The following is a 16,745-nucleotide window of genomic DNA, read 5'->3' on the forward strand; positions in this document are numbered from 1 at the left end:
TCCTAAGTTATGGCGGCGTAGCGTAAATGTTACGGCGGTGTAGCGTAAATGTTGCCGGCGTAAGCGCGCCTAATTCAAATTGTGAAGAGGTGGGCGTGTTTTATGTAAATAAAGCATGACCCCCACGTAAATGACGTTTTGAACGAACGGCGCATGCGCCGTCCGTGGACGTATCCCAGTGCGCATGCTTCAAATTACGCCACAAAGACTCATTGGTTTCGACGTGAACGTAAATTACGCCCAGCCCCATTCACGGACGACTTACGCAAACGACGTAAAACGTGAAAAATTTTACGCGGTTCCGACGTCCATACTTAACAATGGCTGCGCCATCTTTTTGGTGGTTTATCTTTACGCCTGAAAACGCCTTACGTAAACGGCGTATCTTTACTGCGACGGCCGGGCGTACGTTCGTGAATAGGCGTATCTAGCTGATTTACATATTCTAGGCGTAAATCAGCGTACACGCCCCTAGCGGCCAGCGTAAAAAGACAGCTAAGATACGACGGCGTAGGAGACTTACGCCGGTCGTATCTTAGCAACATTTAAGCGTATCTCAGTTTGAGCATACGCTTAAATATACGACGGCGCGGATTCGGAGTTACGACGGCGTATATACGGCGTCGTAACTGTACCTGAATCCAGCTACTTGTATTTAAACAACATTTCCTTATTCGGTGTCACAGACCGTTGATGTTTCGTTGTAGCGCGTCGCGCCTTGCTGCCTGTTCACGTCTTCACCGCCCTGCCCCCTCCCCCCTGCCAGGAAAAAAACAAAATGGAAGGACACGGAGGGAGAGACGCCGATATAACTTTAGGACGGTGTCAGGCTGAAGTGATGACGGTTGTTTAAACAAAGGCGGCTGATGATGAGAGCGCTGAGCGCGCCATTACGGCCTCCCCTCCCTGAGCAATGGGCTGCATTAAGCCCGCGGACGTTTTTAGTATTGCATCATTTATAAAGTGGACACCATCACTGCAACGGGTAATAGAGATTATCAATTCTGCCCGTGGCCTTATCTCACTTCACCTATTACCGGCTTCCTACAGCTCGCCGCTGAATTACAATGGCCGCCATCCATCCCACCCCGCCTCGCGTCCTGTCACCGCCGGCTGATGTTTTCCACTCTTGACGTTGTTTACCCACAATGCCCCTGGCAGGGCCTGTATGACTTTAATCCCAGCTGACGAGTCTCTCCAGTCCTTCGTAGGTCGCAGCTGGCGGAGGGTCGCTGGTTCTGCATGTTGCTGCGTTCACACCTGAGCGTAGGTGGGTTTTTTTGTGTGCGTTTTATGTGCGATTTTGGCGCATTTTTGCGCCACTTTGCATGTTTGTGTGCCGCGTTTTTGGCCTTTGGCGGTTTTTTTATTGGCCAATAGAGAAAACTGTTATCTGTTGCATCATTTGTTGCTCGGTATTTCAGCTTTTTTAGCTTTTCCATTAGCTTTTATTTCTTCTTCTTCTTCTTTTATTATTATTCTTTTACTATAATGTTTTTTCATTAGGGGTAAAGGGTTCGAGATCAGTTTAGGTAAGGTTAGGATTAGGAGTTGGAGTTAGGGTTACTAATTATTATTTTATTTTATTTTTTATTTATTTTATTTATAATTATATGAAAAATAATAAATACATGTAAAATAAAGACACAGATAAATAAATAAAAAAAAAAATTCAATAAATGAATACTAAGTAACAATAAATAAATAATTAACCCTTAACTTTAACCCTTACATCAGAGGTTCCCAGCACATCAGAGGTCTCCCCATCACATCAGAGATCCCCCCATCACATCAGAGATCCTCCCATCACATCAGAGACCCCCCCCCATCACATCAGAGGTCCCCCCATCACATCAGATCCTCCCATCACATCAGAGATCCCCCATCACATCAGAGATCCCCCATCACATCAGAGATCCCCCCATCACATCAGAGGTCCCCCATCACATCAGAGATCCCCCCATCACATCAGAGATCCCCCATCACATCAGAGGTCCTCCCATCACATCAGAGATCCCCCATCACATCAGAGATCCCCCCATCACATCAGAGATCCCCCATCACATCAGAGATCCCCCCATCACATCAGAGATCCCCCCATCACATCAGAGATACCCCATCACATCAGAGGTCCCCCCATCACATCAGAGGTCTCCCCATCACATCAAAGATCCTCCATCACATCAGAGGTCCTCCCATCACATCAGAGATCCTCCCATCACATCAGAGGTCCTCCCATCACATCAGAGGTCCTCCCATCACATCAGAGGTCCTCCATCACATCAGAGGTCCTCCCATCACATCAGAGGACCTCCCATCACATCAGAGGTCCCCCCATCACATCAGAGATCCCCCATCACATCAGAGATCCCCCATCACATCAAAGATCCTCCATCACATCAGAGGTCCTCCCATCACATCAGAGATCCTCCCATCACATCAGAGGTCCTCCCATCACATCAGAGGTCCTCCATCACATCAGAGGTCCTCCCATCACATCAGAGGACCTCCCATCACATCAGAGGTCCTCCCATCACATCAGAGGTCCTCCATCACATCAGAGGTCCTCCCATCACATCAGAGGACCTCCCATCACATCAGAGGTCCTCCATCACATCACATCAGAGATCCCTCCATCACATCAGAGGTCCCCCCCATCACATCACATCAGAGATCCCTCCATCACATCAGAGATCCCCCCCATCACATCAGAGATCCCCCATCACATGTCCCCCCACCACATAAGAGGTCCCCACTATATATTAGAGTCCCTCATCACATCAGAGCCTTCCAATTACATTAAAGCCCCCTTATCACAAAGCCCCCCCCCCCCCCCCCGTTCAAATCAGGAGCCCCATGTTTTTGTTACAGCAGCGGGTCTGGAGTTGGTGGACCTCCATCCTCCTTGATCATGGGGATGGCCCTGCACGCCACCTTCCCTGGATCAGAGTCATGTGAGCGAGCCGACCGCCAGCACCATAGCAATGACTGATGCTGGCACGTCATTGGTTGTTATACTGCTGGTAGCCAGCTCCGCCTCCACCATGGCAATTCATGAACCCTGATCCGGGCAAACTGAGTCTTGTGCTCCCGATACCCCCCAGATGAAGAAACGCTGCTACAGGTAGGTATTTTGGATGTAGATAAAGGAGAACAACGTGTCTAATGTCAGAACCAAACCACAGATTATTTCACACGAGGCCGCCAACGCCCAGAGGGTGGAATTGAACCACTCTGCCGCTAGGCAGCTACAGGTTTGAAGCCTGCACCCCAGACCACTGAGGATCATCTGGGCAATAGTACTGGCTGTCCCATGTTGTATATAAAGCCCGCAGCTGATTGGACAAGTCAACTTAGGGAGGTATTCCCCCCCCCCCCCCCCTAAATATAAAAAATAAGTTCTAATATTAGGATTGTGATTGGCAGTGAGCTCAATGAATAATACAATCACCACGCAGTATATGCACGATGAGACGCAGCAGTGAGCAGAGACTGTGCTGGCCCAGCTGCATGCTGTGCTGTGAAAAGCATTCTGGGTATTGGTAGATTTAAATGTATTTGAATATTTAAAGGGGAAGTAAAGGAAACAAAGGTTTCATTCTTTTATTAAAGCGGGGGTTCACCCTTAGAGGGCACTTTTCCCCCTTCGCTTCCTGCTCGTTATTACTAGGGGAATCGGCAATTTATTTAAAAATATGTGCAGTACTTACCCGTTTACGAGACGCATCCTCTCCGTCGCTTCCGGGTATGGGCTTCGGGAATGGGCGGTCCTTCTTGATTGACAGGTTTCCGAGAGGCTTCCGACGGTCGCATCCATCGCGTCACGATTTTCCGAAAGAAGCCGAACGTCGGTGCGCAGGCGCAGTATAGAGCCGCACCGACGTTCGGCTTCTTTCGGCTACGAGTGACGCGATGGATGCGACCGTCGGAAGCCTCTCGGAAGGCTGTCACTCAAGAAGGAACGCCGGCTCCCGAAGACCCATACCCGGAAGCGACGGAAGAAGATGCAGCTCGAAAACGGGTAAGTACTGCACCTATTTTAATATAAATAGCCGATTCCCCTAGACCGAACGAGCAGGAAGCTAAGGGGAGATTTTTTTTTTTTTTTTAAATGGGTGAACTCCCGCTTTAAAAAAAAAAATCTGAACTCACATCTGAGGATTAAGATATAATATTTTGGGAACCTTCAGAGATAAAGGCTTTGTGCAGTCATGAAAAATAGAAATAAATAAAGTCTCAGAGAGGAGACATTTCTCCGTCCCTGAGGAGAACACTGATTGGCCAGAAATGCCCCAAAACCTGAAAGACAGATTCGTAGCCTTTACAGATGAAGTGCCAACAGCCTGGTAGGTCCAATCAGGGTGGCAAAGGCAATAGGAGAGAAGGCTGTGTGGCCAGGGGGCCCTAGAGGATGAGCCCCATTTCTTGCTATGGGGTCCCAAATATCATACTCAGAAAAAGAAACCCTTGTTGAGTTGTGGCCTAGCTGCGTTCTGGAGAGCCTGTCCTCCATGTGTTCAGCCATGTGGTGGGGGAGAACCTGTACTCTATAGTCTGTTGCTGCTTGGCATTGGCTGGTCCCCTTAGGGGAGGCGCTATGAGCACAGGATCCTCCCCTGAGCATCATTACAGCGATGCCCCCGACCAGGCCCAAGCAGAACCACCAAGTAGCCCATTCCATACATTCCTCACACCCAATGACAATGGATCCCAACATCAGCCTCACCCATTATCAGCTTCACCCAACATCATCCTCACCCATCATCAGTCTCACCCAATATCTGCTTCAACCAAATTCAGCCTCACCCAACATCAGTCTCACCCAACATGTCTCTCCCATCATCAGCTTTACCCAATATCAGTCTAACCCGTCATCAGTCTCACCCAATAGCCACTTTAACCTAAATCAGCTTCACCCAATATCTGCTTCACCCAACATGAGTCTCACCCAACATGAGTCTCACCCATCATCAGCCTCATCCAACATCATCCTCACCCAACATCAGTCTCACCCAATATCTGCTTCACCCAACATCAGTCTCATCCAACATCATCGTCACCCAACATCAGTCTCACCCAATATCTGCTTCACCCAACATCAGCCTCATCCAACATCATCCTCACCCAACATCAGTCTCACCCAATATCTGCTTCACCCAACATCAGCCTCACCCATCATCAGCCTCACCCAACATCAGCCTCACCCATCATCAGCCTCACCCAACATCATCCTCGCCCATCATCAGTCTCACCCAATATCTGCTTCAACCAAATTCAGCCGTACCCAACATCAGTCTCACCCAACATGTCTCCCATCATCAGCTTCAACCAACATCAGACTAAGCCATCATCAGCCTCACTCAATAGCCACTTTAACCTAAATCAGCTTCACCCAACTCCAGCTTCACCCAACATCAGCCTCAACCAAAATTAGCCTCACCCATCATCAGCCTCACCCAATATCTGCTTCAACCAAAATCAGCTTCACCCAACCCCAGCTTCAACCAACATGAGTCTCACCCAATACCAGCTTCACCCAATACCAGCTTCACCCAACATCAGCCTCACCCATCATCAGCTTCACCCAACATCAGCCTCACCCAACATTCATTTTAAATATCATCAGCCTCACCCAACATCAGCCTCACCCAACATCAGTCTCACCCAACATCAGCCTCACCCAACATTAGCCTCACCCAACATCAGCCTCACCCAACATCAGTCTCACCCAACATCAGTCTCACCCAACATCAGCCTCACCCAACATCAGTCTCACCCAACATCAGCCTCACCCAACATCAGTCTCACCCAACATCAGTCTCACCCAACATCAGCCTCACCCAACATCAGCCTCACCCAACATCAGCCTCACCCAACATCAGCCTCACCCAACATCAGCCTCACCCAACATCAGCCTCACTCATCATCAGCTTCACCCAACATCAGTCTAACCATCGTCAGCTTTCCCCAATGTGCAATTTAACCTAAATCAGCCTCACCCAACATTAGTCTCACCCAACTCCAACTTCACCCAACACCATCTTCACCCAACATGAGTCTCACCCAACATCAGCCTCACCCAACATGTCTCACCCATCATCAGCTTCACCCAACACCAGCTTCGCCCAACATCAGCCTCATCCAACATTAGTCTCCCCTATCATCAGCCTCACGCAACATTATCCTCACCCATCAGCTTCATTCAACATCAGTCTAACCCACCATCAGCTTTACCCAATATCCGCTTTAACCAAAATCAGCTTCACCCAACACCAGCTTCACCCATCATCAGCCTCAACAAAAATTAGTCTCACCCATCATCAGCTTAATCCAACATTAGCCTTACCTATCATCAGCCTCACCCAATATCTGCTTCAACCAAAATCAGCTTCACCCAACATCAGCCTCACCCAACCCCAGCTTCACCCAACATGAGTCTCACCCAATACCAGCTTCACCCAACATCAGCCTCACCCAACATTCGTTTTACCTATCATCAGCCTCACCCAACATCAGCCTCACCCAACATCAGCCTCACCCAACATCAGTCTCACTTATCATCAGCTTTACCCAACATCAGTCTAACCATCGTCAGCTTTACCCAATATCTGCTTTAACCTAAATCCGCTTCACCCAACATCAGCCTCACCCAACACCATCTTCACCCAACATGAGTCTCACCCAACATCAGCTTCACCCAACATTCGTTTTACCTATCATCAGTCTCACCCAACATCAGTCTCACCCAACACAAAGCTTTGTTTCTCATCTTGAGGTTAGGAGACAAAAGATTAGACACAATGCCGGCCTCTAACTCTGTACTAAAACACATTTGATTTGCATATTTACATAATTTCAGTAATCCCAGTGGCGGTGGCACATTCCCTAAGTTGCAAAAAGATAACAATAAAGATGAGAGCCGAAGAGCAAGCCTTGTCTTTTGGGCTTTGGTAGAGTCCTGCACCCCATATCACAGGGGTTTGACATTGTGTTTCATTTTCAGACAGTGAAACTTGCTTTCTTTTTTTTTTGCTACCTCTTTGAACCTTGATCGTGTCTTGAAGAAGACTAACGGTGAAACGCGTTGACGCACAAGGGCTCACTGTACAAGTTGTATCATTGTATATGACTTTTAACAATTTTGAACGCTCTGACTATAATATGTATTTTTCTAAATAAATATTGTTATTTTTTCAATTTCTCCATTGTTTTCTATGCCTCTAAAGTCCGGTCTATGGTTACTCTCCGAGTAACCTTTTTTCTTGTTTCCTCCGACATTCATAACTGCTTTTGGTCCTGGCTAGTTCAGGTTTGCCGTTATGCTGGGTTTGAGGCAAATTGTGCAGGTTACATTTTTGACTGGGATAAAAAAAATGTTTCAATAGTTTTTTATTGAAATTTCCACAAAAGAATAACAATAAAAATACAGGTAAAACTGTCATAAAGCATTAAGCATAGCAGTGCAATAAATAACAGATCGTATGTCAAAAAGGAAGACATCAAACCGGCTACCAAGGGGGCCAAAATAATGCACTGCATGGCCTTTGCACTATGGCCAGTGAGCTTAGAAGGGCCAATAATGGGAGGGTTAGGTTGGCCTCCATTACCATAGCAATGAATCCACTTTGCAACAGACCATTTTAAATGAAATTTGGCCCATAGAACAGTTTTCCACTTTGCAACAGACCGTTTCAAATGAGATTTGGCCATTACCATTGCAATGAATGACACTGTGCAACCCGGCCCCGGAGTGTCATTGGTTGTTATGGTACTGGCAGTTGGCTCCACCCCACCATGGCAATCCATGACGCTGATCCAGAGCAAGTTGGGTCCTGCGCTCCCGACACCTCGGAGGAACCCCGACAGCATCCTGGTCAAGAAACACTGCTATAGGTAAAGTACGTATTTGGCATTTTGGATGCATATAAAAGAAAACAACGTATCTAATATCAGATCCACATCACACCGCCAACGCCCAGAGGGTGGAATTGAACCACTCTGCCGCTAGGCAGCTACAGGTTTGAAGCCTGCACCCCAGACCACTGAGGATCATCTGGGCAATAGTACTGGCCGCCCCATGTTGTATATAAAGCCCGCAGCTGATTGGACGATCAACTTAGGGAGTTTTTCTTTTCCCCCCTAAACATAAAAAAATAATTCTAATGTTAGGATTGTGATTGGCAGGGAGCTCAATGAATAATCCAATCACAAGGCAGTATATGCAAGATGAGATTCAGCAGTGAGCAGAGACCGTGCCGGCCCAGCTGCATGCTGTGCTGTGATAAGCATTCTGGGTGTTGGCAGAGGGGAACATATTTACATATTTAAAGGGCAACTAAGAAAAAACGGTTCAATTGTTTTATGTAAAAAAGTTGAACTCACACTTGAGGATTAATATATAAACACTTCCGGAATTTATCAGAGATGAACATTTTGTACCAGTGGAGGCTGGCGCTCAAAATTTTTGGGGGGCGCAAACGAAAAAAAAAAAAAAAAAAACAATTGCAGCCTCACTGTGCCCATCAAATGCAGCCACTGTGCCATCAATTGTCACCACTGTGCCATCAATTGTCACCACTGTGCCATGCCATCAAACACAGCCACTGTGCCATCAATTGTCACCACTGTGCCATGCCATCAAACACAGCCAATGTGCCATCAATTGTCACCACTGTGCCATGCCATCAAACACAGCCACTGTGCCATCAATTGTCACCACTGTGCCATGCCATCAAACACAGCCACTGTGCCATCAATTGTCACCACTGTGCCATGCCATCAAACGCAGCCACTGTGCCATCAATTGTCACCACTGTGCCATCAATTGTCACCACTGTGCCATGCCATCAAATGCAGTCACTGTGCCATCAATTGTCACCACTGTGCCTTGCCATCAAATGAAGTCACTGTGCCATCAATTCGCACCACTTTGCCATGCCATCAAACACAGCCACTGTGCCATCAATTGTCACCACTATGCCATGCCATCAATTGTCACCACTGTGCCTTGCCATCAAACACAGCTACTGTGCCATCAATTCGCACCACTTTGCCATGCCATCAAACACAGCCACTGTGCCATCAATTGTCACCACTGTGCCCATCAATTGTCACCACTGTGCCCATCAATTGTCACCACTGTGCCCATCAATTGTCACCACTGTGCCCATCAATTGTTACCACTGTGCCATCAATTGTTACCACTGTGCCCCCCCCCCCGCCTGGCACTTACCTTTCTCGGGTCAGCCATACTCCTTCCACGTCCCTCGATGTCTTCTCCCGCCCTCGATGACGCTTCAGCCAATCAGGTTACCGATAACCAGAACCGGTGAACCTGATTGGCTGAGACGCCTGTCAGTCTTATCCAAGAAACGAACCGCCGGTACGTCCCGAGGATAAGCATTCAGGAAGCCGACTACAGCCTGAGGGCCGTACTCGGAAAGCCTATCAGAGCCGCTGGCCAGAGGTTCCGGGGGCACTGGTGACACTCGTTCGGAAATACGCGGAATCACTCGGAAATACTCCGTTCCCTAACCTTTCCGAGGGTTTCCGAGATCAGCCGAGCTGTCCCCAGAGTATTTCCAAGGCTCTCCGGCGCCCCCCTCCCACCTCTGTCCACATGCGGTATCGCATGCCATAGAAGTCAATGCGGAACGAATTATCTTAGTTTCCATTGACTTCTATTGGGAAACTCGCTTTGATATGCGAGTGCTTTGGATTACAAGCGTTCTCCTGGAAAGGATTGTACTCGTAATCCGAGGTTCCACTGTATAACATTTTATACAGAGCCTTGAATAAGTATTCATACCCCCTTGAAATTCCCCACATGTTGTCATGTTACACCCAAAAACGTAAATGTATTTTATTGGGATTTTATGTGAGAGACATAAAGTGTCACATAATTTGTGGAATTGTGGAAAGAAAAATTATACAAATAAATATGTGAAAAGTGTGGGGGGAGGGGCATTTGTATTTAGCCCCTTTACTCTGATACCCCCAACTAAAATCTAGTGGAACCAATTGCCTTCAGAAGCAAATAGAGTCCACCTGTGTGTCATTTAATCTCAGTATAAACACAGCTGTTCTGTGAAGCCCTCAGAGGTTTGTTAGAGAACCTTGGTGAACAAACAGCATCATGAAGGCCGAGGAACACACCAGACAGGTCAGGAATAAAGTTGTGGAGAAGTATAAAGCAGGGTTAGGTTATAAAAAAATCTCCCAAGCTTTGAAGATCTCACGGAGCTTCTGTTCAATCCATCATCGGAAAATGGAAAGAGTATGGCACAACCGCAAACCTACCAAGACATGGCCGTCCACCTAAACTAACCGGGCCTGGGCAAGGAGAGCATTCATCAGAGAAGCAGCCAAGAGGCCCATGGTAACTCTGGAGGAGCTGCAGAGATCCACAGCTCAGGGGGGAGAATCTGTCCACAGGACAACTATTAGTGGTCTCTCCACAAATCTGCCCTTTATGGAAGAGTGACAAGAAAAAAGACATTGGAGAAAGAAAGACAGAAGAAGTCCTGTTTGCAGTTTGTGAGAAGCCATGTGGGGAAGGGGCCACAGAAAACATGTGGGGGAGGGGACACAGCAAACATGTGGGGGAGGGGACACAGCAAACATGTGGAAGAAGGTGCTCTGGTCACATGACACTAAAATTCCACTGTGCCATCAATTGTCACCACTGTACCATCAATTGTCACCACTGTGCCCATCAATTGTTACCACTGTGCCATCAACTGTTACCACTGTGCCCATCAATTGTTACCACTGTGCCAGCAATTGATACCACTGTGCCATCAATTGTTACCACTGTGCCATCAACTGTTACCACTGTGCCCATCAATTGTTACCATTGTGCCAGCAACTGATACCACTGTGCCATCAATTGTTACCACTGTGCCATCAACTGTTACCACTGTGCCCATCAATTGTTACCATTGTGCCAGCAATTGATACCACTGTGCCATCAATTGTTACCACTGTGCCATCAACTGTTACCACTGTGCCCATCAATTGTTACCATTGTGCCAGCAATTGATACCACTGTGCCATCAATTGTTACCACTGTCACTGTGCCCTGATATTGTCACCACTGTGCTCCACAATTGTCGCCACTGTGCCCAGTTAAATGCTGCCACTGTGACCTGTAAAATTCCCCCTCCCCCGGCTGGCACCTACCTTTCTCGGGTCAGCCATACTCCTTCCACGTCCCTCGATGTCTTCTCCCACCCTCGATGACGCTTCAGCCAATCAGGTTACCGATAACCAGAACCGGTGAACCGGATTGGCTGAGACGCCTGTCAGTCCTATCCAAGGGACGCACCGCCGGTACGTCCTGAGGATAAGTATTCAGGAAGCCGACTACAGCCTGTAAATCTGGGAGAAGAGAAGATATACCCATACAATATCCATCAGAAAGGCCCAATACATGAATCCTCCCATCAGAGATTCCCCATCATGCCAGTCTCCCCATCACATCAGAGCCTGCCAATTACATTAGAGCCCCCCCCCCCCATGTTCACATCAGGCGCCTCATGTTTTTGCTACAGCAGCACAGCAGAGGGTGGGGGGTGCAGAGGGTCTGGGGTTGGTGGACCTCCATCCTCCTTGATGGTGGGGATGGTCCTCCATGCCACCTTCCCTGGATCAGAGTCATGTGAGCGAGCCGACCGCCAGCACCATAGCAATGACTGATGCTGTGCATCCTGGCCCTGGCACGTCATTGGTTGTTATGGTGCTGGCAGCCAGCTCCGCCTCCACCATGGCAATTCATGAACCCTGATCCGGGCAAACTGAGTCCTGTGCTCCCGATACCCCCCAAATGAAGAAACACTGCTACAGGCAGGTAGGTATTTTGGATGCATATAAAAGAGAACAACGTGTCTAATGTCAGAACCAAACCACAGATTATTTTACACGAGACCGCCAACACCCAGAGGGTGGAATTGAACCACTCTGCCGCTAGGCAGCTACAGATTTGAAGCCTGCACCCCAGACCACTGAGGATCATCTGGGCAATAGTACTGGCCGCCCCGTGTTGTATATAAAGCCCACAGCTGAATAGAAAATACAACTTAGGGAGTTTTTTTCCTAATCTTTAAAAAAAGATCTAATATTAGGATTGTGATTGACATGGAGCTTAATGATAATCCAATCACAACGCAGTATATGCACGATGAGACGCAGCAGTGAGCAGAGACCGTGCTGGCCCAGCTGCATGCTGTGCTGTGAAAAGCATTCTGGGTATTGGAAGATTTGAATGTATTTAAATATTTAAAGGGGAAGTAAAGGAAACAAAGGTTTCATTGTTTTATTTAAAAAATAAAATCTGAACTCACATCTGAGGACTAAGATATAATATTTTAGGAACCTTCAGAGATAAAGGCTTTGTGCAGTCATGAAAAATAGAAATAAATAAAGTCTCAGAGAGGAGACATTTCTCCGTCACTGAGGAGAACACTGATTGGCCAGAAATGCCCCAAAACCTGAAAGACAGATTCGGAGCCTTTACAGATGAAGTGCCAACAGCCTGGAGGTCCAATCAGGGTGGCAAAGGCAATAGGAGAGAAGGCTGTGTGGCCAGGGGGCCCTAGAGGATGAGCCCCACTTCTTGCTATGGGGTCCCAAATATCATACTCAGAAAAAGAAACCCTTGTTGAGTTGTGGCCTAGCTGCGTTCTGGAGAGCCTGTCCTCCATGTGTTCATCCATGTGGTGCGGGAGAACCTGTACTCTATAGTCTGTTGCTGCTTGGCTATGAGCACAGGATCCTCCCCTGAGCATCATTACAGCGGTGCCCCCGACCAGGTCCAACCAGCACCACCCAGTAGCCCATTCCATACATTCCTCACACCCAATGACAATGGATCCCAAAATCAGCCTCACCCATCATCAGCTTCACCCAACATCATCCTCACCTATCATCAGTCTCACCCAATATCTACTTCACCCAACATCAGTCTCACCCAACATGTCTCTCCCATCACCCAACATGAGTCTCACCCATCATCAGCCTCACCCAAAATCAGCCTCACCCAACATTAGTCTCCCCTATCATCACCCTCATCCAACATTATCCTCACCCATCATCAGCTTCATTCAACATGAGTCTAATCCATCATCAGCTTCACCCAATATCAGTCTCACCCAATATCTGCTTCAACCAAATTCAGCCGTACCCAACATCAGTCTCACCCAACATGTCTCTCCCATCATCAGCTTCACCCAATATCAGTCTAAGCCATCATCAGTCTCACCCAATTGCCATTTTAACCTAAATCAGCTTCACCCAACATCAGTCTCACCCAATATCAGTCTCACCCAACATGTCTCACCCATCATCAGCTTCACCCAACATCAGTCTAAGCCATCATCAGCTTTACCCAATTTCCACTTTAACCTAAATCAGCTTCACCCAACATCAGCCTCACCCAACATCAGCTTCACCCAACATGAGTCTCACCCAACACCAGCTTCACCCAACATCAGCCTCACCCAACACCAGCTTCACCCAACATTTGTCTCCCCTATCATCAGTCTCATCCAACATTATCCTCACCCATCATCAGCTTCATTCAACATCAGTCTAACCCACCATCAGCTTTACCCAATATCCGCTTTACCTAAATCCGCTTCACCCAACATCAGCCTCACCCAACTCCAGCTTCACCCAACACCAGCTTCACCCATCATCAGCCTCAACCAAAATTAGTCTCACCCATCATCAGTTTAACCCAACATTAGCATTACCTATCATCAGCCTCACCCAATATCTGCTTCAACCAAAATCAGCTTCACCCAACATCAGCCTCACCCAACCCCAGCTTCACCCAACATGAGTCTCACCCAATACCAGCTTCACCCAACATCAGCCTCACCCAACATTCGTTTTACCTATCATCAGCCTCACCCAACATTCGTTTTACCTATCATCAGCCTCACCCAACATCAGTCTCACCCAACATCAGCTTCACCCAACATCAGCCTCACCCAATATCCGCTTCAACCAAAATCAGCCTCACCCAACATCAGCCTCACCCAACATCAACCTCACCCAACATCATCTTCACCCAACATAAGTCTCACCCAACATCAGCTTCACCCAACATTCGTTTCACCTATCATCAGTCTCACCCAACACAAAGCTTTGTTTCCCATCTTGAGGTTAGGAGAATGAAGAGTAGACACAATGCCGGCCTCTAACTCTGTACTAAAACACATTTGATTTGCATATTTACATAATTTCAGTAATCCCAGTGGCGGTGGCACATTCCCTAAATTGCAAAAAGATAACAATAAAGATGAGAGCCGAAGAGCAAGCCTTGTCTTTTGGGCTTTGATAGAGTCCTGCACCCCATATCACAGGGGTTTGACATTGTGTCTCATTTTCAGACACTCGCTTTCTTTTTTTTGCTACCTCTTTGAACCTTGATCATGTCTTGAAGAAGCCTAACGGCGAAACGCGTTGACGCACAAGGGCTCACTGTACAAATTGTATCATTGTATATGACTTTTAACAATTTTGAACGCTCTGACTATAATATGTATTTTTCTTAATAAATATTGTTATTTTTTCAATTTCTCCATTGTTTTCTATGCCTCTAAAGTCCGGCCTATGGTTACTCTCCGAGTAACCTTTTTTCTTGTTTCCTCCGACATTTATAACTGCTTTTGGTCCTGGCTAGTTCAGGTTTGCCGTTATCCTGGATTTGAGGCAAATGTTGCAGGTTACATATTTGACTGGGATAATTTTTTTTTTTAAAACATAATGCACTGCATGGCCTTTGCACTATGGCCAGTGAGCTTAGAAGGGCCAATAATGGGGGTTAGGTTGGCCTCCATTACCATAGCGATGAATGACACTGTGCAACCCGGCCCTGGAGTGTCATTGGTTGTTATGGTGCTGGCAGTTGGCTCCACCCCACCATGGCAATCCATGACGCTGATCCAGAGCAAGTTGGGTCCTGTGCTCCCGACACCTCGGAGGAACCCCGACAGCATCCTGGTCAAGAAACACTGGGGTAGATTCAGGTACTGCTGCGCACTTACTACGGAGGCGCAGCGTTACGTTTTTACGCTGCGCCTCCGTAAATTACCTGCGCTACGCTTCATTCACGAAGCAGTAGCTCTGTAATTTGCGGAGGCGCACCGTAAAAATGGCCGGCGTAAGCGCGCGTAATTTAAATGATCCCGTAGGGGGCGTGGATCATTTAAATTAGGCGCGTTCCCGCGCCGAACGTAGTGCGCATGCTCCGTCGGGAAACTTTTCCGACGTGCATTGCGGCAAATGACGTCGCAAGGACGTCATTTGCTTTAATGTGAACGTAAATGGCGTCCAGCGCCATTCACGATTCACTTACGCAAACGACGTCATTTTCAAACATCGACGGGTATACTTAGCATTGGCTGCCCCTGCTAATAGCAGGAGCAGCCTTACGCGGAACCCGACGAAAGCAAACGACGTAAAATGCGTACGCAGGGCGTGCGTAGGGTTGTGAATCGGCGTGAGTATGCAATTTGCATACTCTACGCCGACCACTACGGGAACGCCACCTAGCGGCCATCGTAAGAATGCAGCCTACAATACGACGGCATAAGAGCCTTATGCCAGTCATATCTTCGGCTGCAGTCGGCGTAACTGAATACAGAAAAGTCGTTACGCCGGCGCAACTAAGCAATTGCGCTGCGTAACTATGGTTACACAAACGCAATTGCTTACTGAATCTACCCCACTGCTATAGGTAAAGTACATATTTGGCATTTTGGACGCATATAAAAGAAAACAACGTATCTAATATCAGATCCACATCACACCACCAACGCCCAGAGGGTGGAATTGAACCACTCTGCCGCTAGGCAGCTACAGGTTTGAAGCCTGCACCCCAGACCACTGAGGATCATCTGGGCAATAGTACTGGCCGTCCCATGTTGTATATAAAGCCCGCAGCTGATTGGACGAGTCAACTTAGGGAGGTTTTATTTTCCCCCTAAACATAAAAAATTTATTCTAATGTTAGGATTGTGATTGGCAGTGAGCTAGATGAATAATCCAATCACAACGCAGTATATACAAGATGAGATTCAGCAGTGAGCAGAGACCGTGCCGGCCCAGCTGCATGCTGTGCTGTGAAAAGCATTCTGGGTATTGGCAGAGGGGAACATATTTACATATTTAAAGGGCAACTAAGAAAAAACAGTTCAATTGCTATATGTAAAAAAGTTGAACTCACACTTGAGGATTAATATATAAACACTTCCGGAATTTATCAGAGATGAACATTTTGTACCAGTGGAGGCTGGTGCTCAAAATTTTTGGGGAGGCGCAAACGGAAAAAAAACAATTGTGGCCTCACTGTGCCCATCAAATGCAGGCACTGTGCCATCAATTGTCACCACTGTGCCATCAATTGTCACCACTGTGCCATGCCATCAAACGCAACCACTGTGCCCATCAATTCTCACCACTGTGCCATGCCATCAAACGCAACCACTGTGCCCATCAATTGTCACCACTGTGCCATGCCATCAAACGCAACCACTGTGCCATCAATTGTCACCACTATGCCATGCCATCAATTGTCACCACTATGCCATCAATTGTCAGCACTGTGCCCATCAATTGTCACCACTGTGCCATGCCATAAAACGCAGCCACTGTGCCATCAATTGTCACCACTGTGCCATCAATTGTCACCATTGTGCCCATCAATTGTCACCACTGTGTCATCAATTGTTACCACTGTC

At 47.5% G+C, this 16,745-nt stretch overlaps 1 protein-coding gene and 4 non-coding genes across 5 annotated transcripts; 1 reads left to right on the forward strand and 4 right to left on the reverse strand.

Annotated features, from left to right (window-relative positions):
* Positions 1-3,208: 3,208 nt before the first annotated feature.
* Positions 3,209-3,295, reverse strand: TRNASTOP-UCA. Its single transcript has one exon. It is a non-coding gene; the product is annotated as a tRNA-Sec (tRNA).
* Positions 3,296-5,509: 2,214 nt separating this feature from the next.
* Positions 5,510-5,983, forward strand: LOC120939713 (putative uncharacterized protein YHR217C). Its single transcript, XM_040352042.1, has one exon. It carries the CDS (start codon positions 5,510-5,512, stop codon positions 5,981-5,983), a length of 474 nt encoding a protein of 157 aa, XP_040207976.1.
* A 1,989-nt stretch (positions 5,984-7,972) lies between these two features.
* On the reverse strand, positions 7,973-8,059 carry TRNASTOP-UCA. The gene has a single exon. It is a non-coding gene; the product is annotated as a tRNA-Sec (tRNA).
* Positions 8,060-11,932: 3,873 nt separating this feature from the next.
* On the reverse strand, positions 11,933-12,019 carry TRNASTOP-UCA. Its single transcript has one exon. It is a non-coding gene; the product is annotated as a tRNA-Sec (tRNA).
* A 3,802-nt stretch (positions 12,020-15,821) lies between these two features.
* Positions 15,822-15,908, reverse strand: TRNASTOP-UCA. Its single transcript has one exon. It is a non-coding gene; the product is annotated as a tRNA-Sec (tRNA).
* Positions 15,909-16,745: the final 837 nt, after the last annotated feature.

The sequence above is a fragment of the Rana temporaria genome, chromosome 5, assembly GCF_905171775.1.
Source record: "Rana temporaria chromosome 5, aRanTem1.1, whole genome shotgun sequence".
NCBI lineage: Eukaryota > Metazoa > Chordata > Amphibia > Anura > Ranidae > Rana > Rana temporaria.

What these genes read in the sequence shown, in the direction of transcription:
- LOC120939713 (XM_040352042.1), top strand. Translation starts at nt 5,510, where the DNA reads ATGAGTCTCACCCAATACCAGCTTCACCCAATACCAGCTTCACCCAAC.